At 43.8% G+C, this 23,594-nt stretch overlaps 1 protein-coding gene across 12 annotated transcripts in view; it reads left to right on the top strand.

Annotated features, from left to right (window-relative positions):
- The window catches only part of RBPMS (RNA binding protein, mRNA processing factor), a 207,368-nt gene that overhangs the window by 69,748 nt on the left and 114,026 nt on the right, over positions 1 to 23,594 (top strand). For 11 of the 12 annotated variants that reach the window (XR_008315428.1, XR_008315422.1, XR_008315421.1 and 8 more), the window contains exons 3-4: positions 4,919 to 4,957; positions 17,769 to 17,831. Coding sequence is in view for 4 of the 12 variants with exons in the window: in XM_053292059.1 (XP_053148034.1) it covers positions 4,919 to 4,957; positions 17,769 to 17,831 (102 nt within the window). In the remaining 8 variants the exon portion in view is untranslated. The remainder of the gene's footprint in view (positions 1 to 4,918; positions 4,958 to 17,768; positions 17,832 to 23,594) is intronic. The other variant, XR_008315425.1, reaches the window with a different exon arrangement.

Raw genomic sequence — 23,594 nt, 5'->3', positions numbered from 1 at the left:
TATATATCCCTATTTAAGAGGTGTACATAGCCCATGTTCAGATGCTTCCAATAGTTGAGATATACCAAATTTGAACTTTCTAGGTCATGTGGACATAACCATAACTGTGAGTGAGTCTATTTATTTTTACTTCCTGGGACCCCTAAATGTTCCTCCTCACAGAATTGTATAAGGAAATAAAGCTTTTCCCTAATTTAATTTAATTTAATTTAATTTTTAATTTTTATTTACTCATCTGTTAGCACTTAGAGTGGCATATATGTCCCATCCACACCACTTTAAGGAAAAATCAGTGTCTTTGTGACATCAACCATCGTTCTAGTCTCCACCCTCCCTCTCAGAAATATTTGCAAGAAATGCACCTCTTCATAAGCAAAGGAGGAGAGCTTGCCATGTTTTTAGCAGGTCTAGAAGCAAAAGTCAGGAATGAATGTGGTCATACATAATTGAGAGGGTGGTGGCACCTCAGTGGCAAACAGTCTTGGAGGAAACTGGTTATCTAGATTCCTTTCAGACTGATTTCTGGGTAGGCGACTGCCTTGATGGGCCTGATGGATGATCTCCAACTGGCAATTGACAGAGGAAGTGTGATTCTGTTGGTCCTTTTGGACCTCTCAGTGGTTTTTGATACTATCAACTATAGTATCCTTCTGGAGCGTCTCAAGGAGTTGGGAGTGGGAGGCACTGCTTTGCAACAGTCCCACTCCTACTTCTCAGGCAGCTTCAGTATTATGTCCCTTGGAGACTGTTATTCAAAATCTTAACTTTTGTGTGGTGTCCCTCAGGGCTCCATATTGTATCCGATGTTGTTTAACATCTACATGAAACCTCTTGGAGAGATCATCAGGAGATTTGGTGAAGGGTGCTATCAGTTTGCTGATGACACCCAAATCTTTTTTTCCATGTCAACATCATTAGGAGAAGGCATAACTTCCCTAAATGCCTGCCTGGAGGTGGTGATGGGCTGGATGAGGGATAACAAACTGAAACTGAATCCAGATAAGTTGGAGGTGCTCATTGTGTGGGGTTGGTACTCAGGAGATGAGTTTGATCTGCTGGTTCTGGATAGGGTCACACTTGCCCAGAAGGAACAGGTACGAAGTCTGGGGGTGCTTCTGGACACAAACCTCTCCCTGATGTCCCAGGTTGAGGTTGTGGCCAGAATGCCTTCTATCAGCTTGGGCCGATACGCCAGCTGCGTCTGTTTCTTGAGATAAATGACCTCAGAACAGTGGCACATATAGGTGAAACTCAAAAAATTAGAATATCGTGCAAAAGTTCATTAATTTCAGTAATGCAAATTAAAAGGTGAAACTGATATATGAGATAGACGCATTACATGCAAAGCGAGATAAGTCAAGCCTTAATTTGTTATAATTGTGATGATCATGGCGTACAGCTCATGAGAACCCCAAATCCACAATCCCAGAAAATTAGAATATTGTGAAAAGGTTCAACAGTCTAGGCTCCAGGTGTCTCACTCCAATCAGCTAATCAATCCATAACACCTGCAAAGGGTTCCTGAGCCTTTAAATGGTCTCTCAGTCTGGTTCATTAGGAATCACAATCATGGGAAAGACTGCTGACTTGACAGTTGTGCAGAAAACCATCATTGACACCCTCCATAAGGAGGGAAAGCCTCAAAAGGTAATTGCAAAAGAAGTTGGATGTTCCCAAAGTGCTGTATCAAAGCACATCAATAGAAAGTTATGTGGAAGGGGAAAGTGTGGAAGAAAAAGGTGCACAAGCAGCAGGGATGACCACAGCCTGGAGAGGATTGTCAGGAAAAGGCCATTCAAAAGTGTTGGGGACTTTCACAAGGAGTGGACTGAGGCTGGAGTTAGTGCATCAAGAGCCACCACACACAGACGGATCCTGGACATGGGCTTCAAATGTCGTATTCCTCTTGTCAAGCCGCTCCTGAACAACAAACAACGTCAGAAGCGTCTTACCTGGGCTCAAGAAAAAAAGAACTGGTCTGTTGCTCAGTGGTCCAAAGTCCTCTTTTCTGGTGAGAGCAACTTTTGCATCTCATTTGGAAACCAAGGACCCAGAGTCTGGAGGAAGAATGGAGAGGCACACAATGCAAGATGCTTGAAGTCCAGTGTGAAGTTTCCACAGTCTGTGTTGATTTGGGGAGCCATGTCATCTGCTGGTGTTGGTCCACTGTGCTTCATTAAGTCCAGGGTCAACGCAGCCGTCTATCAGGAGATTTTGGAGCACTTCATGCTTCCTTCCGCAGACGAGCTGTATGGGGATGTTGACTTCATTTTCCAGCAGGACTTGGCACCTGCCCACACTGCCAAAAGTACCAAAACCTGGTTCAGTGACCATGGGATTACTGTGCTTGACTGGCCAGCAAACTCGCCTGACCTGAACCCCATAGAGAATCTATGGGGCATTGCCAAGAGAAGGATGAGAGACATGAGACCAAACAATGCAGAAGAGCTGAAGGCCGCTATTGAAGCATCCTGGTCTTCCATAACACCTCAGCAGTGCCACAGGCTGATAGCATCCATGCCACGCCGCATTGAGGCAGTAATTGCTGCAAAAGGGGCCCAAACCAAGTACTGAATACATATGCATGCTTATACTTTTCAGAGGTCCAATATTGTTCTATTTACAATCCTTGTTTTATTGGTCTCATGTAATATTCTAATTTTCTGGGATTGTGGATTTGGGGTTCTCATGAGCTGTACGCCATGATCATCACAATTATAACAAATTAAGGCTTGACTTATCTCGCTTTGCATGTAATGCGTCTATCTCATATATCAGTTTCACCTTTTAATTTGCATTACTGAAATTAATGAACTTTTGCACGATATTCTAATTTTTTGAGTTTCACCTGTATGCTGGTAACCTCCAGACCGGATTGCTGCAATGCGCTCTATGTGGGGCTGCCTTTGCATGTAGTCCAGAATCTACAGTTGGTCCAGAATGCGGCAGCCAGGTTAGTCTCTGGGTCATCTCGGAGAGACCATATTACTCCCTTATCACCAGCCAGTGTAGCTCTTTCAGTAGGTTTCTGGGCAAAATACAAGGTCTGGTTATAACCTATGAAGCTTTAAATGGCTTGGGCTTGGTTATTTAAGAGAATTCCTTCTTCATCATTGTAGCGGATTAAAGCCTTTGTCTCAGAGCAAACTTACGTGAGGGAAAGAAATGCTGAATTGTCCTTGCTGAGCTGCCTGGCTAGGCTTTTCCTAAAACTATTCTGTATTATTGGAAGGTTCAAAATGCTGCTGCCACCACCCCTCTTGTTTACAGAAACTTTCTGGGCTTCGGTTGGGATAACCCAGAAAAAACCTCTCTTAATTTGGCTCTTGGATAAGTACAAAAATCTTCCATGTGCAAGCCTACACATGGTGAGAAAACTGATAGCTGCTGAACATTTGAGGATATGTTTGCACCAGATAAATCCCCTTTCGCCCGTCCCTTTTCCTAAGTTAAAAACTAACTCAGAGAGGCTTGTAAAAAGAAAAGAACTAAAAAAAACCCAAACGGTTTTATTCATTTACTACAGATTGCTTCCATCTGAGGCTTTCTCAGCTTTTAGATACAGTTAAGAATACTTAGTAAGATTACAAAAATAGGTTCTCTTAATGCACTCTTAAATGTTTACAGAAGCTTTTGCAGTGCCCTAGGTAGGATAGGCTAGTGTTTCTTATTTCAATTATGTTGCAGGTAAACTATAATAGAACAGTATCCGGAATATGCAAAAGCACACACACCAAAGAAATATAACATCCCTAATGCAAAGTCTGACTAAACAAACTTTTCCCTATGCTAACCTTCTCGAAACCATAAGCCCTGGCTCCTTGCCTTGAACTCACCAGATGCCTGATGAGAATTCAAGCTTCCTGCCTTTCTGTCTTTCAAGGACCTGCAGAGTTATTCTCCTGCAGCCAATCTCCATGACCACATGTCTTCCTGTGCACCGCCAGCCTAGTTTCTTCTAATAAAGAACTCTCTTCTTCCTGGCAACAATTCTCTAGGTCCCACCCACCTACTATGCTAATTGGCTGAGCCCTGGAGTTCACCAGCCTCTCAGTCAAGACAGGGTTCACTTCCTGTTAACTCTTTAGGAGGAGGGGAGGCTGGTCACTACAGTCATGAACCCCACCGCCCATTGAGATTATCAGGAGAGGTCTGTCTGCAGTTGCCCCCATTTTGTCTGGTGGCTACTCAGGAACGGTCCTTCTCTGCTGCTGCCCCGAAGCTTTGGAATGCGTTCCCTGCTGAAATAAGAACCTCTGCATCTCTGACAACTTTAAAAAAGTTTTTAAAGACACATTTGTTTACCCAGGCTTTTAATTAAATACTGTTTTAATCATTTTAACATTGTTTTTAAATTTTAAATTGTTGTAATGTGTTAACTTTTTCTTTCTTTCTTTTGAAAAAATTAATGGTTTTTTTTTTTGACATTTTTTACATCTTTCCCAGTTTTTGTTTCATTGTAAACCGCCCAGAGCTTTCCGTTCTTGGAATGGCTATGTTTTTCTAGACTCTTACTGCAGGTTTCAGAGCAAAGAGCCAGATTGCATGGAAGGGATATGCCCTGGTTACTGCAGCAAGCAAAATAGAGTCATCATAAGCAGTCCTAGACAGTGATCCGCTTGTGTTCTGCTCTGGTTGGAGATGCTTGCAGTGGTTCTGCTAGGTTTGCCCCAACTGCTATAGGGGTAGCGGGCAAATAGCCTGCATGAACAAATGACACAATACTGAAATTAAAAAGAGGAAAGCTGCCACCTATGTGGTGGTAATCTTGCCTTCATGGTATATTTGGCAGCACTTGAGCCTCTGATTGAAGATTTGGCATAGGGACATTTGATGGGTCAAGAAAACCTAATTATCTGAAGTGGCTGCTAGTGTGCAAATCTTGACCAGAGTATAACTTTTTTATTTCTTCATGCAGGGGTATGAAGGTTCTCTTATTAAACTCACGTCTAAGCAGGTAAGTCTAATCTGCATTCAAAACTTGAATATAGAAGCCTCTCCAAAATATATTTGCAGGCATATATAGTGTTATATAGTGACTAAAATATACAGTATTGTATAGTGACTACAATATCAGACTAGAAGATGTAGTTTCAAATTTCCACTCATCTGTGAAGCTTACTGAATGACTTTGGGCCACTCACACACATTCAGCCTCATCTACTTCACAGAATAGTTGCGAGGCTAAAATCATGGTTACGTGGATAACCATGTGCATTTATACTGAGCTCTCTGAAGGAAGAATATGAGAGAGATATAATAAATAAATATGAGACATTTTATAAACAATGGCCAACTTCTTCACTAACAAAGCGTACATGCTGTGCTATCATCCATGAATCTGAAGCATGGGTGCTTGCGCAGGTGTGAGAAGGTGATTTTTGCTGGAAACCGCCCCCCCCGTATCCCCCAGAAACTCTCTGTTGACCCAGAAGTAAGTCCCTGAGGGTTGTGCACCTTTGAGGGACCTACTTGTGGGGTGACGGCAGTGGGATCGACGAAAAGCATCCCCCTCACCTGTTTGAGCATCTACATTTTAGAAGTGTGGACACTAGTACTATATGTGCACTTTTTGGGGGGAGGGGGTGTCTACATGTGCACACCATTAGTCAGGATGTTGATCAGTGGGGCTAGTGTGAAACTTTGGTGCAAAGCTTCAAGCACCACAAATCTCTTGATAGTTCTCAATCTTGATTCATCTCTTACCAGTTTGTGGCCCTGATATACCGTATTTTTCAGACCATAAGACGCACTCCCCCCCCCCAAAAAAAGTGGGGGGGAAATGAGGGTGCGTCTTATGGTCCGAATGCTGTCGCCCGCCCGCCCGGATTGGGGGCCGAATCGGCCCAAGCTACCGTACTGCCGCCACCCGCCCTCCCAGCTGCCCGAGTCCTCACCACCACGCGGGCCGATCAGGGACCCGCAATTGGAGAAGGAGAGAGGAGCTCACAAACAGAGCTCCTCTCTCTGCAAAGCCTCGGCCCGAACTGGCGCTTTGGGCGCAAAGGACGCCTGGGAACTCCCAGGCGCTTTGGGCGCAAAGGACGCCTGGGAACTCCCAGGCGTCCTTTGCGCCTAAAGCGGCAGTTTGGACCGAGGCTTTGCAGAGAGAGGAGCTCTGTTTGCGAGCTCCTCTCTCCTTCTCCAATTGCGGGTCCCTGATCGGCCCACGTGGTGGTGAGGACTCGGGCAGCTGGGAGGGTGGGCGGGCGGTTGGCGGCGGCGGCCGCAGCAGCAGTACGGTAGCTTGGGCTGATTCGGCCCCCAATTTGGGCGGGCCGGCGGTGGCGGCCACAGCAGCAGTACAGTAGCTTGGGCCGATTCGGCCCCTAATCCGGGCGGGCGGGCGGTCAGTCTAAAAACTGGGTGCGTCTTATGGTCCGGTGCGTCTTATGGTCCGAAAAATACGGTACATCATTTGGATTTATGTGGAGTTCAGCTTATCCTGTTTTAACTTGGCAAAATGATTTTTTTCTGAAACTTGAATTAACACTTAGCCATGTGATGTTTACAGTTCAGATGTTGCAGATAACAGATTGGTTACCTTGCATGCATCATGCCCCATATCAAATTTGTTGATCCCGTTCCCCTACATGAGGTGCAGCATATCTGGTATAGCATTATTAAAATTAGGATGTTAGGAGTTCAAATTGGCACCCTTGTGAGTCCTGTGTAGATTGTCCAATGGAGACAAAGTAGAGGGCAGCAGTGAAGGTATGTGTCTGTGCAGGAGAAAGTTAACACGGAAAGGAAAAAGCAAAGTTTGAATTCTTCTCTCTGATATTGGTTGAAGACCATATCTGGCCCACCTTTCTGCTTTCCTTCTTTCTCCTCCTCTCTCTTTCTAGGCTTGGGAACTGGGAGAAGTGAATGCAGATGTAGCTAAGCTCTGGTTTGGGCCCCTGCTCACTGGGCAAAGAGGCACCCTTTAAAAAGTGGTGGTTCTCTTTATTGAGTGGGGCAGAGCAACTAGCCCTATCCACTCCCGGCACAGCATCCCTCCAGTGACTGTTGCTGGTGTCTATCTTGTGTTTCTTTTTAGATTGTGAGCCCTTTGGGGACAGGGATCCATCTTATTTATTTATTATTTCTCTGTGTAAACCACCCTGAGCCATTTTTGAAAGGGCAGTATAGAAATCGAATAAATAATAATAATAGTAATAATAATAATAGAGGATGCCACTGTTGCTGAACTGTTTCAAAATCAAAACCAGGCAACCTCCCCTTTGCCTTCACCTCAAAAACTCAAATGCCATTTAACAGAAAAGCAACAAGAACTAAAGCAAAAAATAACTGACCACATGAACCAAACAACCACCAGGGTTCGACTTCCAGCACTAAAAACAGTTGCCAAAAAACAACTTGCTCAGGCATTAAAAGATGTCAATGCTGCACTTGCAGAAATAACAACCAATAATTTGCAAGAAACAAACCAACTAATGTACAGTGCAGCAACAATAACAACACAAGAGCTCGGATATAAGATCAATGGACCTGTAAAAAAGAAAGTAGTACATCACCTAAATGGAAGATTAGATTAGAAAATAAAATCTCCAGGCTTAGATCAGATGCTAGTTAATTGAAAGATATGAAAGACAAGAAGCTGAAGAATGAAAACACCAAACAGTATTTGATCCAAAAATACCACCTAGATTCAAGGAAAATTAGAGACTTCCTGGAAATAATAAAACAGCAAATAACAGCAGTGTCAAAGAAGATTAACAGATACGAAGCCAGAATCGCACAACACAGGCAGAATCTCCAGTTCCAGTCAAATCAGAGACATTTCTACCAAAGCATAGAAGGAGAAACTGCAAGAAACATAGAAACACCAAATAAAGAAGAAACAGTGCAGTTCTGGGGAAAATTATGGGACAATCCAATAGATTATAATTTAAAAAGCAGGCTGGATGAAAGAGGTCAAAAAATGTAACCAACAAATGCAAGATCTAATAATAACACCAGAATTAATAAGTGAAAGAGCAAAGAAAATTAAAAATTGGACTGCACCAGGTGACGATGAACTGCATGGCTTTTGGCTTAAACACCTAACAAGCCTTCATAAACAACTGTCAAAACAGTTCGATCACATGTTGCAAGGAGGTGATATTGAACAATGGCTAACAACTGGGAAAACTCATCTCATCATGAAAGACCCAGCCAAAGGTCCAGTTCCAAGTAATTATAGACCGATAACCTGTCTGCCAACCATGTTCAAATTATTAACTGGAATAATAGCAGATGAAGTGAGGCAACACTTATTAACTAACAAACTGCTTCCAGTTGAACAGAAAGGAAATTGTCCAAACACCAGAGGCACAAAAGACCAGCTGCTGATTGACAAAATGATTTTAGAAAATTGCAAGAGAAGAAAAACAAATCTAAGTGTTGCATGGATTGACTACAAGAAAGCCTTCGACTCATTGCCTCACACATGGATACTGAAATGTTTAGAAACAACTGGTGTCAGCAAAAAGCAATATCAAGAACCTGGAAGAGAAAGAACATTACAAATACTTGGGCATTCTCCAGGCTGATAACATTGTACACGCTGCAGTTAAAAGAAAAATTGGAAGTGAATACATCAGGAGAGTTAGAAAAATCCTAAAGTCCAAACTCAATGGTGGGAACACCATACAAAGCCATAAACACTTGGGCTATACCTGTTATCAGATACACTGCAGGAATAATAGACTGGACCCAGGCAGAGCTAGAGATGCTAGATCGTAAGACCAGGAAAATAATGACTATCAATCATGCTCTGCATCTCCGCAGTGATGTAGATAGGCTATACCTCCCTCGCAGCTCAGGTGGAAGAGGAATGCTGCAAGTCCATCAAGCAGTAGAGGAGGAGAAAAGAGGCCTTGAAGAATATATCAAGGACAGTGAAGAAGATGCACTTTAAATGGTCAATAACGAGAAACTATTCAACACCAATGAAACAAAGCAGGCCTACAAGAAAGAACAAGTCAAGAACTGAGCAGAAAAATGGAAAAAGAAGCCACTGCATGGTCAATATTTGCACAATATAAGTGGAAAATCAGACATCACCAAGACCTGGCAATGGCTTAAGAATGGCAACTTGAAGAAAGTAACAGAGGGTTTAATACTGGCTGCACAAGAACAGGCACTAAGAACAAATGCAATAAGAGCAAAAGTCAAAAAATCCACCACAAACAGCAAGTGCCGCCTTTGTAAAGAAGCAGATGAAACCGTGGACCACCTAATCAGCTGTTGTAAAAAGATTGCACAAACTGACTACAAAGGCATGACAAGGTAGCAGGGATGATACACTGGAACATTTGCAAAAAATACAAGCTACCTGTAGCCAAAAATTGGTGGGACCATAACATTGAAAAAGTGGTAGAAAACAAAGATGCAAAAATATTATGGGACTTCCGACTAGAAACAGACAAACATCTGCCACACAATACACCAGATATAACTGTAGTCGAGAAGAAAGAAAAACAAGTTAAAATAATCAACATAGCAATACCAGGGGTTAGCAGAATAGAAGAAAAAGAAATAGAAAAAACCACCAAATACAAAGATCTACAAATTGAAATTGAAAGGCTGTGGCAGAAAAAGACCAAAATAATCCCAGTGGTCATTGGCGCCCTGGGTGCAGTTCCAAAAGACCTTGAAGAGCACCTCAACACCATAGGGGCCACAGAAATCACCATCAGCCAATTACAAAAAGCAGCTTTACTGGGAAGAGCCTATATTTTGCGACGATATCTATAATAACCAACAGTATTGATGATAAAATTCTGGCATCCCGGGCCCTTGGGAAGGACTCGATGTCTGGATAAAACTAACCAGTCAATAACACCTGTTTGACTGTGTAAACAAGAAATAATAATAATAATAATAATAATAATAATAATAATAATAATAATAATAGGGAGAAAAAAAGCAAGGACAAAGAAACCATGGGACTGAAGGTGTCCAAGTTGAAGAGTGGAAAAAATTGGTGCTGGTGGCAGAACAGGGTATGTGAATGTATAGTCGCTGGAGCTAGAGCACGAGTTGAGGGAAGAGCCTTTGTGTGCCATCAGATTGTCTTGTGGTTATACCACAAATGTAGGTACAGTTTAGACATTTGTCCAACAGCCTGGAATCAGATTATGCATGAGTGGTTCCCATGCAGTAGGGAGAATGTTTAATGAAGCAGCTGTATGGGTACATGGCTTCTACAGGACTTTTTCTGCGAGTTGGGGTGGGGGAGGCAGAAATCTTATACCGTACTCACTTGCCTGGGATTAAGCCTCATTGAATTCAATGAGACTGGCTCAATGGGGGGGGGGCAATTACCTCCCCTCCCCCCGCCGACGCCCATGCATGGGTGGAGATGATTGCACGGGTCCTAAGCATGGAAGTGGCTTCCCACTGGGAAGGAAAGACTCACTTGATTAGCACCCTCTGATATGAACAGAAGAACAGCCCTGCGGGATCAGGCCCAAGGCCCATCTAGTCCAACATCCTGTTTCACAAAGTGGCCCACCAGATGCTGCTGGAAGCCCACAGGCAGGAGTTGAGGGCATGCCCTCTCTCCTGCTGCTACTCCCGTGCAACTGGTACTCAGAGGCATCCTGCCTTTGAGGCTGGAGGTGGCTTGTAGCCCTCAGACTAGTAGCCGTTGATGGACCTGTGGATGGGCCATCCACAGGTCAACATTATCATAGTAGCCAAGGATAAGAAAATCTTTCAGCAACTCTTTGTACCTGTGCACATTTTTGCAGTTTTGAAACCTCTCATACAGGCAGTGTCCAAAGAGGTCAGTAATGTTTAGGGTTGGAGTTGAAGAATGTTGGCAAAGTCAAGTGGAAGATGCTGCTACATCTTGATTTCTACCACATAATGATTTTCAAAAGTAGCATACTGAGGTCATCTACACAACTGTAAATTTTGGGATCAGGGAGGATGGGAGAGTGGGGGAGGGAAGCAAGAGCATTCTTACTTCCCCCCACACGACTGGCTGTTAGTTTGACTCTTGCCATGCTGCATGGCCACACAATTGCCGCTTCAGCAAGTGGCGCAACAACAGGGAGGCCAGGGGAAGGAAGCCTGGCCTCCAGAAATCCCACAATACACTGCTCATGCTAGTGCTTTAAAGGCAGTCTAGAGGCTGGGGTGCTCCTTCCCCCAGCCTCTATGGTAGGATGAGCTGCCAGCAGCCAAACAGGTCTGCAGGCAGTCTGTGCTGCCACACGACTGGGGAAAAATCCTGGGCTACTTGGTGGGGCAGCATTGGGATCAGGATCGATGCCAACACTCCACATGAGCAGCCCTACCCAGGTACAGCTGTTCAGGCCTGGGTAGGACTGCTTGTGTGAACAGCCCCACTGGGTAGTATCTAGACTCGAGTTTTCAAAATGGAATTCTTCCACAGTGCTACCCAGTGCAAGAGGGTGGGGGGAGTTTTTTCAGTCACTTCCTTCTGCAGTCCCTCGTGCCCCTAGAAATCTGCTCCTGAGGGTACTCTTACCCTCAGGAATAGAGGATTAGCAAATAATTCCATTTGCACACTTCTCAGTCTGGACATTGCCCTTTATGATGTTACATGTCTGTCAATAGATTAAAGAATTTATAGTTGATTGATCTCTGCCTTTTTCTTCTTTTTAAAAATGTATTTATTAATTAATAAAGGCAGAACAATACATAGTATTTCACAGAACACAATACATTAAAAAAACCTCTTACACTTTATTTTCCCAGAGATCAGTTCTCAATTATTATTAAAGACGTTACCAATCCAAAACATTAACCCAAACAAATCTGAGCACTGTATGAATAATACACATCTTTCCATATCTGAGTGTAACAAGCAGGTAATACTTCACCATAATTTCTTTGATGGATAAAAAGTATTAAATCTTGCCAGATCTCAAAGAAAGAATGTAGTTTTGATTGTCCTTTTCTAAGATACAACAAATGGGTTAATCTCTCTGCAGTAGCAATAAACCAAAGCTGCTTGTACCATTTATTGAGAGCCAGCGTGGTGTAGTGGTTAGAGTGCTGGACTAGGACTGGGGAGACCCGAGTTCAAATCCCCATTCAGCCATAAAACTAGCTGGGTGACTCTGGGCCAGTCACTTCTCTCTCAGCCTAACCTACTTCACAGGGTTGTTGTGAAAGAGAAACTCAAGTATGTAGTACACCGCTCTGGGTTCCTTGGAGGAAGAGCGGGATATATATGTAATAATAATAATAATAATAATAATTTATCTACAGATAATGTTCCATGCTTCCAATTTTTTGTTATCATCATCATCTTTATTACAGCCATTGGCCAGCAGAAATAGAAACAACATACATATCCAATACAACAATACTAAAACACAATAAAACAAAATACAGTCATTCATTAAAAAAAATAGTTTAAAAAGCATAAACAGCTCCCACAGTTAAGCACTTGATTTGCAACGCAAATCAAACCAATTATTAGCTGCTCTTTTATGGTAGGCATGTAAAGAGTGCAGCTTACTACAGTATAAAAACTTTTGCATAAGAGCAGTTTCTAATTTTTCATAGGCCACAATTATATGCTGTCCCAGGTGTGCTTGCACAATGGAATTAAATAAGACTCTACCTTCGGGAGAATAATAAAACCTGGATATCTCATTTTCTACCATCCTTGACCATTTTATTTTGCAGCATGGATTGGCAGAACTGTCCTCAAAATCACAGGGGAACAGATTACCCTTCCTTTCCTGAGGAAGATCTAAATGAATGTTGATAGGAAGGTGATCGCTAAAAATTTGCTCACCCACTTCAAAAAAAGATACATAGGGAAGAATATATTTAGAAGCAATAGCATAATCCACAACACTATTTCCCCGCGAGGAAAGAAACGTAAATTCCCCAGGAATATCCGGGGATATAGTACCGTTTAAAATGGTCAGCTCATGTTTCTTAGATAAATATAGCAGTCGTGCTCCTGATGGGTTGATGAATTTATCTTTAGAATAACGGTTGGAAAGCGGGGCACCCTCTAAACAAATTTTTTGTTATCACCATTCTGGCCGCTGTCAACATATAAATCACTAACCCTTTAGGTTTTATTTTCTTATTATCTCTGCCTTTTAACCAATGCAGTGAATGAATAAATCCATATACTACTAAAGCCTCTATAGCTTTGGAAGTGTGTAATATAGTGTAAATATTTCAAGTCCTGTTCACACCTGCTAACTTGACAAAGAGGCACCTTTTAATGTGGTGTTCCATTTATTTAGCTGGGGGAGAGTAACTGGTCCTATTCACCCCCAGCACAGTACCTCCAGTGACTGTTGCTGGTATCTATCTTATGTTTCTTTTAGATTGTGAGCCCTTTGGGGGCAGGGTTCCATCTTATCTTATTTATTTATTTATTTATTTATTATTTCTCTGTGTAAATTTCCCTGAGCCATTTTTGGGAGGCGGTATAGAAATCGAATAAATAAATAAAATAAAATAAAATTCATCCATTGAACATCCTGGAAGGAGTAGGATTGTACCTATTCACCCTACCCTGACCTGCATGGTGTGAATGGAGCCTTGTGCAGCTACCATTGTGTGCATCTTTGGATGAGAGGGTTGCCTTTTGCTTAGGTCATGTGAAAAGGCTTATATGCATACTGTTATAAGCTCATAGGGCTCTGTTTGCACTTCTACTGAGTATGTGGGAATTGGAGGATGATTTCATTCCCTCTCTCCTGTGCTTCTAGTGAATAGGGATGTGTGAACTGGCTTGACCTCGAGCCAGTTTGACATCGAGCTTACTCAGTTCCAGGGCTCGCCCTTGAGCTGGGCCCAGTTCAGCTCGAGGTTGAGCTAAACCCCCTGGACTGGCTCGGGGCTGGTTCGGGGGTTCTGCAAATATTTCTTTTAAATTACCGCCTCTGGGGGTACTGCTGTGGCCATGGGGGCTCTCTGGCAGTTCCTTCTCCCCCTGCCGGCCTCCCCACCCCTGGTCTACAGATAGTCATTTTGGCTCTTTCTGCACTGGTGGAGGCCATTTTGGAGGCTTCTGCACTTGCCATTGCTTGGCTGGGTCATGACTGCACTTGACCACTCTTTTTCCCAAAAGAAGAGGTGCAGAGGCACCCTTGAACCGCTCATCAGAGCAATAACTGGAGAGTGTGCAGTGGGGGTGGTGGGGAGGTGGTGACAGCAACCTGAACTGTCATCCCTCCCTGAGACCAGCAGCCACTCAGTGCTCGCGTTGGGACCAGGCTATCCTTTAAATGGCCTCCATGCATGGACATGGAGGCTATTTGAAGGGATAGCCTGGTGTTTCTTTGCTTACACAATGGTGCTTTTGTGCAGAAGCACCTATGTGTAAGCAAAGAAACACTGAGCTGTCCCTTCAAATGGCCTCCGCACGCACACACAGAGCTATTTGAAATTGCTCTTTAACAAACACCGGTCATGCTTGATAAAGAGGTATTTGAAATTGCTCTTTAACAAACACTGGTCCACAGATCTGATTGTATAACTTTACCGGGTGTGTGTGTATGTTTATATGTTAAAATCCCTGCAAGTAAGGGTGGGCTGCTACTAGTGATTTTATTCTAGTGATTTTGATTTCTAGTGATTGATTTGAATTCTAGTTATTTTAGTGGTACAAATGTTGCATTTCCCTTGTTCTATTGATTCTACAATGAGAATGAAACAATGGCATGGTGCCCTCCCCCCCTAAGGATTATATTCCATCCCAGTCACATTTAACACTGGCACTTGGGAAAAGTTGGATAATCTGCCCACTGTGGGTTTTTTTTAACCTCTTCTGTTATGTTTGTTCTTTTGATGGGTTCTAGACTCTCAGGAATTGTGACAAATGCCTTGCAGGGGCGTATCTAGGGAAAATAGCGCCTAGGGCAAGCACTGAAATTGCGCCCCCCGCCCCATCCAAACATCTGACACCCATCTTTCAATGGAAGGTGAAATACTTGTATTGTGTTAAAGATTTATCAGGCATGAGTACAGAGTAAAGATTTATCAGGCATGAGTACATCCATTACAAAAGAAATATTGATTTCTGTTCACTATTATATGGCTTCTCGGTGAAGAGAGCCAGCGTGGTGTAGTGGTTAGAGTGCTGGACTTGGACCGGGGAGACCTGAGTTCAAATCCCCATTCAGCCATGATACTAGCTGGGTGACTCTGGGCCAGTCACTTCTCTCTCATCCTAACCTACTTCACAGGGTTGTTGTGAGGAGAAACTCAAGTATGTAGTACACCACTCTGGGCTCCTTGGAGGAAGAGCAGGATATAAATGTAAAATAAATAAATAAATAAATATAATAATAATAATAATAAATAAGAAAATGAAGAAGAAAATGAAGATGTAAAAATATTGTGGGACTTCTGACTACAAACAGACAAACATCTGCCACACAATACACCAGATATAACTGTAGTGGAGAAGAAAGAAAAACAAGTTAAAATAATCGACATAGCAATACCAGGGGATAGCAGAATAGAAGAAAAAGAAATAGAAAAAATCACAAAATACAAAGATCTACAAATTGAAATTGAAAGGCTGTGGCAGAAAAAGACCAAAATAATCCCAGTGGTCATTGGTGCCCTGGGTGCAGTTTCAAAAGACCTTGAAGAGCAACTCAACACCATCAGGGCCACAGAAATCACCATCAGCCAATTACAAAAAGCAGCTTTACTGGGAACAGCCTATATTTTGCGACGATATCTATAATAACCAGCAGTATTGATGATAAAATTCAGCCATCCCAGGTCCTTGGGAAGGACTCAATGTCTGGATAAAACAAACCAGTCGGTGGCACCTGTCTGACTGTGTAAACAAGAAATAATAATAATAAATTGAATATTTCTTTTGCAAATGAACAGTCAGTATCCCCATCCATGTTGTAGCAGATCAACTGATACAATAGCAATAGCAATAGCAATAGCACTTACATTTATATACCGCTCTATAGCCGGAGCTCTCTAAGCGGTTTACAATGATGTAGCATATTGCCCCCAACATTCTGGGTACTCATTTTACCGACCTCGGAAGGATGGAAGGCTGAGTCAACCTTGAGCCCCTGGTCAGGATCGAACTTGCAACCTTCTGGTTACAGGGCGGCAGTTTTACCACTGCGCCACCAGGGGCTCTCAGTTGAAAAAAAAACAGTTGAAAAAAAAATTCTTTTAATTTACCCAGGAGCAGTGTGGGTGGGGGAGGAAGGTGGTTGAGGAAAATGGTTGCGTGTAGTGCTTAGAGGGTTGGATTGGGCTGGGGAGACCCAAGTTCAGATCCCCATTCAAGCCACTCTGTGTCAGCCACTTATCTCTCAGCCTAACCTCTCTCATGGGGTTGTTGCAAGGATAAACATAACCATGCAGTCCTCTGAGCTTCTTGGAGTAAAAGCAGGATATCAATGGGAAAAACCAACACATTAGGTGCTTGCACCAGCACCTGATTGCCCAATCCACACCTGATTGCCCAATCCACATCCCCCCCAGTGAGCACTTGCCCCCCCAGACATCACATGCAGAAAGGGCGTGGCCTTGAGCTGCGAAGAGCCTGAGCAAGATCTTCGGCGTCATTTCAGGCAGCGCTTTCTGCCTGAAAGCATCTATTCTTCCTTTCTCTCCTTCTCTGGAGGGAGAGAACGGGGATTAGACGCTTTCAGGCAGCAAATGCTGCCTGAAATAAACGGCAAGTGCTGGGAAAGGGGCGCCTCTCTGGACTGCAGTTGGGGCGGGGGGGGGGGGCATGGCAGGCACTTTATGCCCCTGCAATGGCACCCAGGGCATGTGCCCTGCCTGCCCCACCCTCATTATGCCCCTGATATCTTGCAGTACTTTAGGGCTATATTAAAATGGAATTGAGGTAGAATCTCTTAAAACAATGTTCTTCATTGCAAGGCTCATAAGCCAGTGGTGGCTCCCATTGACCTAAAGTGTGGCTCCTTGACTAATGGTTTTTTTAGGTTTGTGCAAAGCTCCAGGCAAAGCTGAATACTCTGCATAGTTCCCCCAGCACAATGTAGAGGCAATCATTCCTGCCACACAGAGCTGCATTTTGCTCCATAAAGCTCAGTGGGGAAAGCACTAGGAAGATGATATTTCCTAGTGTGCTCTGTGCGCGCCTTCCAGGTGGTGCTGCTGGGGCTCAACAGGGCTCCGTTTCTCTTAAGCGCGCGCACACATACACGCACACACATCCTGCCTGGGGCTAGGGAAACCACAGCACTGTATGGAAGTCAGCTTGGTGGGAACTGATATTTACATAGAATTTTTGTTTGTGTTTGTTTTTTGCAAAAAGTGCCCCATTTGAAAAACAGTAAAGGTCACTGTCCTAGAATTTCAAAAAAGTGAAGGGCTGGGCTATAATGAGGCTGGCCATGGACTTTATAAGCTGTTCTACAAGCATTAACTGGTGTCCTGTGTTGTAAGTACCTTTTTGTGATACTGAATGAAATGTAAGAGAACTTACCAGCTTAATAAACAAAAAGCAACTGCTCTTTATCAGAAGTAGAAGCCAGCTTGAATGTGTCCATTTTCATTTCCTTTAAATGCACCAGAAACAAAAAAGCCTAAAAAAAAAAAAGTTTCATCTTTAACTTGTAATCCACCAATTAAAATTGGCCCTCGCCCATGAATAAATGATCTGTTTAATTGATGGATTAAATTTGCGGCTGTAGTAAGATTGAAATTTTGATTATTTAAAATAAATTTGATTATTTAATGCGTATATTCCTGTTCCTAAATCTTGTTGCAATCCTTCACAAACCCCAAACTTTCCTTTTTCTCTTTTCTTCCAGCCTGTGGGCTTTGTTAGTTTTGACAGTCGCTCAGAAGCGGAAGCTGCTAAGAATGCTTTGAATGTAAGTACATGCGTGCTGTCTGGAAAGGTATTGGCTTGTTACAGAGCAGCAGAGCTGTGTGGCACAGCTTGTGTTCTCTGTCTGTCACTTGAGACTGCAGGTGAGAGTCCTGTCTGTGAATGTCTTGGATAAAAATCTCCCTGCACTTTGGAAAAGCAGGAGGTCAGGGAGAAGAACAGAACCCAGGATGGGACTGTGGCTGATATGGGGGGGCTGGCTTAGTTCTCAGTGGATCCATTGAGCCCCACGGAAGAAAGGAAATGGGTTGCGATGGGATGAAATCTCACCTTAGACATCGTGGCGACAAAGGAGTGGGGAAGGTTTAAGCCGCATGCCATCCCGAGTGCTTACCTATACTTTCACCTTTATCAGTGAATGAGTGGCTTTGGCTCCCATGGGGAGAAATAAAGCCTCTGCCTTCACTCCTTCTACTGAACGGCTTGGTGGCCCTGAAAAGGGGGCTCTTGCAAGGGGGTCCACTGTTGCCTGTAATAGCTTGTCCTCCTTCCACCCTCTGCGCATCCTAGTGATGGCCATTTTCCAAGGGAAGGGTTTAAAAGGGCAGGAAGAAACACCTCTTCCCATTCTAGGATTGAGGAGCAGGGGTATTCCTCCCACACTGTCCCCTTTCAGTCGTGCTGTTACATAAGCGCCCATGTCTTCGGGTGGTATTAGTGGAGCAGACGTCTTTTGCATTTGTGCCAGGAAGATTGGTGCATGGGACGTTCAGCGGAGTTTAGTGTCCAGTTACACAGAACCCACAGTTATCTCTGTACTGGGAATACAGAGAGGCTCTTCCCACAAGCAGCCCCTACCCAGGCTCGGCAGCCCTACCTGGTTAGGGCTGCTCACGTGAAGCGTTGGAATCGAGGCCGATCCTGCTGCTGCCTCCCCAGGTAGCCCAGGAATTTATCTTGGGCTTTTACCTGGGTTAAAGGATGTGAGTGTGTCCTTTTACCCAGCTGCCTAGTCGTGTGACTGCCCGGGCTAGAGCATCCGATTCATGGGGGAATCCCCCGATGCACTGCGCTTGTCAGGCAGTCCATGGTGTGATACCTGGAGGCCAGGGTGCATTTTCCTGGCCTCCAGAATGCCGCACGGCATGCAGCTCTGGGTGTGTGAACCAGGCCGCTGGGATTGGCGTTGGATCGTCTGGGAGGAAGGTCGGTGCTCTCCTGCCTTTTTCCCACCCACCCTTCCCAAGCCAGCAGAAGGTCACATGAACAGCCTTAGAGAGTTTTTAGGTACTCCGTGCAAAAAGGTGTCACGTTCCTTCAGAAATGGGCTAACCTAGTTTAAGAAATGGAATGGTCCCTTCTGTAGGGCGAAGTCACTTTTCTCTCCTGTAGGAGTGAGTGAATATTTTGCTCCTGAACCTTAAGTGGAGAAATATAGCGGATTGCCTAGTGGTCCTGCTTGCCTCTCCCTGTGCATTATGCTGAGGTGTTTCCCCTGCTGATGCCTGTGTGATACCCTAAGTGTGGGGAAGAAAAATAGGTTACTACCCTTGGCTAAAAGCTTTACAGACTGCCTGTTCATCCAGATAAAATCCTAACCATGGGAAGAGACGTGGAAGCTTTGCTTTGAATTTCTGGTTGGCAACTTTTACTGTGTTTTGCTAACTCTGCTTCCAGTAATGGCCAGTTGGATGCTTCTGGGAAGCCCCTTATAAGAACACCGCAGATGAGTGGTTTTCAGACAGTTCGGGGAAATCCTGGGGGTTCCTTGGAGGCTTCCGATAGGCTCCTCCACGAGAAGATCAGTAACAGAGGACAAGCTTCACTGATGCTCACCATTACGAAATCTTTCCCTACTATGCTTGGTTGCAGAGCAGTGGTGGACACGCTTTAGGCTGCACTCTCAATTTGAGTGGAACAATTAAAAAGCCTAAAGTGTCGGGCTAGTAAACAGGAGAGTGTACCTTTTAGGCTAGGGGTGGGCATTCGGCAGCTCCCAACTTATCACAAGCAGCTCTCCAAACTTTGTGCTTTGCGTCTCCTTCCCTTACTTTCTAACCATCACTGCAAATCCTAATGGGGGCGCATGGCCACACCATTCTCTCTCTCTCTCCCCCCCTCTCCCCCCTCTCAGGGTTGCTTTTATTTTCTGTGCCATTAATTGCTGTCCAGTTTCTTCCCCAGCAAAGCAGCCCCTCTTGTTCTCCTCCTGTCCTACAGCAAAATTCCCTTGGAATTCAGGAGTTTTGTTGTTAAAATCTCTTCCCATGTCAATTGTAACTTTTTGTACATGCTGTTATTTTGACTGGCTCCATCTCCCCAAGCCACTGTTTCATGCTGGTAGCTCACAAGGCCCTAGCTAGCAAGCAAAGAACCAACAGAGTAGCTCCTAGAAGCCTTAAATCTGTCTTAGAACATGCCTCAGAATCTGGTGCAGAGGACTCCTCCTCAGATGCAAAGGCATCCTTAGCAGATAAATAAATATAGAAGGGGTTCCCCAAGAGAGTCCCTGAACTAGTCCCTGCTAAGGAACTGGCTTCTGTATGTATATACTTCTATAGAGCACCTGATCTTGGCTTAATATATATTGTATTAGGCGTGTGTTGCAGAAAATAAGGTGTACAGTGGCAGCCTGTGCCAGGTGATCTGTTTAATTCTCTTTATACTTTTTGTGGCTTTCCAAAAGAAAGGGGTTAAGTCAAGATTCATATCTGACTGATGTTAACTGTAAAGATAAGAACATGCTGTCCCTTATGGTGTTTGTTTCCATTGAACTTGTAATGTACAAAATATTCTAGCAAGGGATTCTTTTTTAGCATACTTCGGAAGTCTTTATAGTGAAACTTCCCAAACTGCGGTGCACCACAGAGTTGGGAGAACCATCTTTCCATCTATGAGAGGTGCACATGTTTTCACAGAGAATCTCTCAAGACATTGGCCCAAATCTAAATAGCATGTTTGCAGTCACAGAAAGTACCTCCAGACAGACAAGAACAGGTATAAGGTCACAATCGCTAGTCATATTTTGCCTGAAGTTGCTTGCCATTTGGCTACCAGACTACTGCACCGCACTTTCTAGACTGCCCTGTCATAACAATATGATGATCATGTTTTGAAATGGCTTTGAATTAGTCAAGATTTGTGGGGCCACCTTCAAGTTTGCATACCCACAGATCTGGTGTGCTCTGCTAAACAAAGCAAATCTAGAGGTCATGCACATAATCGAAAACTGTGTTCTACCTGTGTTTGAGAGCTGTGTGTGCTCCCGATTTTCATTTGTGTGGAAGCAAGGTAGGAGGAAAACCTGGGTAGAAGTGATTGTATGGAAGCAAGGTAGGAGGAAAAACTACCCAGGTTTTCCTCCTACCTTGCTTCCACACAATCAGTTCTGCCCAGGTTTTCCTCCTACCTTGCTTCCACACAGCCAAAAATTGGGAGCACACACACCTCCCAAACCCGGGTAGAACAGAGTTTTTGATTGTGTCAATGACCTCTATGTCTCCATGGGGCTGAAAATTGGACTCTTCTTTCTGCATTGTTGCTTTCCCATCGTGACATACTAGTTTACAGCTAGACCACTGCTTTTATGCATTGGATCATGTGCTTGGGGAGGGTTGACTTCCCCTGCAACATGCTTAAGGAGTAAATAGAGTAAATTTGAGGAGTAAATTTGACTTGCTTAAGGAGTAAATAGGAACAATTCCTGAATTGTGCTGTCTCCGGTGTAATGGTAGGTGAGTGCTTTTAGGCAGTGCAGGCTGGGTTGGATGACCTTTTAATTCCTTTCAGCTTTGAATATAGTAGGCATTGCCACTAGGAGCTGAGTACACGGCATTAGTACCTAGTTGCGCACATGTCAGTTTTGCTGTATGAGGAGAGGGCGGGTCCTGTGCCTTGCTTTCATTTGAAATTGCGTGTTTACATTCCAAAACCGATGATGCTAAAGCCCACTTGTAAAATAGCCATTTGGCTAACTGCCTGTGGCAGGTAAAAATTTCTGAAGTTGATTGTTCTTTAGTTCTCCTCTCTTGAATGCCACAAATGACTAATATAGGTATGTATGGAAAAGCAGGCCCAGTAAAAATGTTTGTTCACGAGTAGCTTTTGTCTGCTTGTAGGCTGTATTAAATAGCAATAGCAATAGCTGTATTAAATAGGCTGTATTAAAGAAAAAATACTAAAGTGGGGAGGGGAGGAAGAAGAGAAGAGAGACAGTGGCACTGATCAGGAGGTAGTTAATCACAGCTAAGTCCCTAGGGGCCTTCAGCCAAAGTTCTGGCACATATATTCCAATGCGCACAACTCTCTTCCTTGGCTACCCAACCAGCTGACTGTAGGAGAATATGGTTTGCGCTCCTGTGTGTCTCCCTCTGGTGCATGTTCTGAGTGTTACCCCCTCTTCCTCCGCCTTGCCATATATGCATTGTCCATTAGTCTGGCCTCCACATCGCTGGCTCTCATGGTGTCCATGGCAAGGATTCATCACCACAAGTACAATACATGAGACAGGTTTACCATGTGATTGGTCTCTCTGGGATGAATACCAGCTAGCATTTGTGGAAATGGAATGGCACTTCCACTTGTGCAGGGAGTGGGCAGGATTTTCCCTGAATCGCCTCTCATTGGCAGCCCACCTGTGCCCCACACTATTTCTGGGGGTCCCAGTCCCTCAAGATTGGCTTTTCGGGGACGCTGGAGGTTGCAGGATAGAGGAGGGGTAAGAAAGCCCCATTCTGCAAGTAGCGTGCTGCTTGCTGTTCTTTTGGATCCAAGCCATTGTTTTGAATAGGTCTTATGTGTACTTACATTCTCTGGCTCAGGATTTCATATGAAAAGCACAGATGGCTTCATGTCTGTGAACTGCTAGAAGCTTTTGTTCCACTGTCTAGGCTGCCATGTAAGGTGTGTGTTTTGTTTGCTTGTTTTGCCTGATTTGGAGTTGAAAATAAAATATGTTGTCATATTGATCTTGTCACTATCAGGTCATTGATGGGTGCAGTGCAGCCTTGCATTGAAAAAAAAATCCTCTTATGTGTTTACAGATTATGGACTAATTCACACATGTGTCCACGTCACTTGGTATCTTGTCACTTGATTGCTTATTCGACTGCACAATTGATATGCAAATTTTCTCAATTAAAATGTGTATTTGAGGTGTAAGAGGGTATGAGTGAAAGCTCTGTCGTGGATGTATCATGTGAAAACATTCCGTTGCTGTGGCTGCAATCAAGTTATGATAAGGCATATTTATCCTCACCATATGACTTAAAGGAAATTGGTATTGCTTATTCCCAGCTCTTCAGTTTTGTACCAAGGCTTAGCCCAGACCCTGTTTTATCAGGTACCTGATGTACCAAGACATCAGTTAGTCCCATGTTTGCCTCTGAACAAATGTAGAACGAATGTTCTTCATTATTAGCCTTCCCACACCTGGCACTAGGGAGAAGCATTTCTAGCACGGAGGGTGTTTTAGTTCTCATACCCTAAAAGGGGGGAAAAACATGTACTAGTTAGATCGATAAACTTCATTGCAGTCTTTGACCAGTACAGAAGCATGAAGAAAAAACACAGTGTCATACATGTGCAGTATAACAACAGCGTAGCTTTATGAATATACAGTGGCATGATAAATTATTCCACTACAGTGGTCATTAGTTGTTGTCGTATATTCATTGCTATTAAACAAAATTTAGCCACGTTATGGGTAACATGGGCTTGATGATCTGATAAAAGAAATAAAACGTATTCTTCATCTCCTCTGCCTAGTAGATCCTTAATCAAGGGTAAAATTAATGATTCATGCGAA

The sequence above is a fragment of the Hemicordylus capensis genome, chromosome 2 (genome assembly GCF_027244095.1).
Source record: "Hemicordylus capensis ecotype Gifberg chromosome 2, rHemCap1.1.pri, whole genome shotgun sequence".
NCBI classification, from domain to species: domain Eukaryota; kingdom Metazoa; phylum Chordata; class Lepidosauria; order Squamata; family Cordylidae; genus Hemicordylus; species Hemicordylus capensis.
This window is presented reverse-complemented; position numbering and strand designations above follow the sequence as displayed.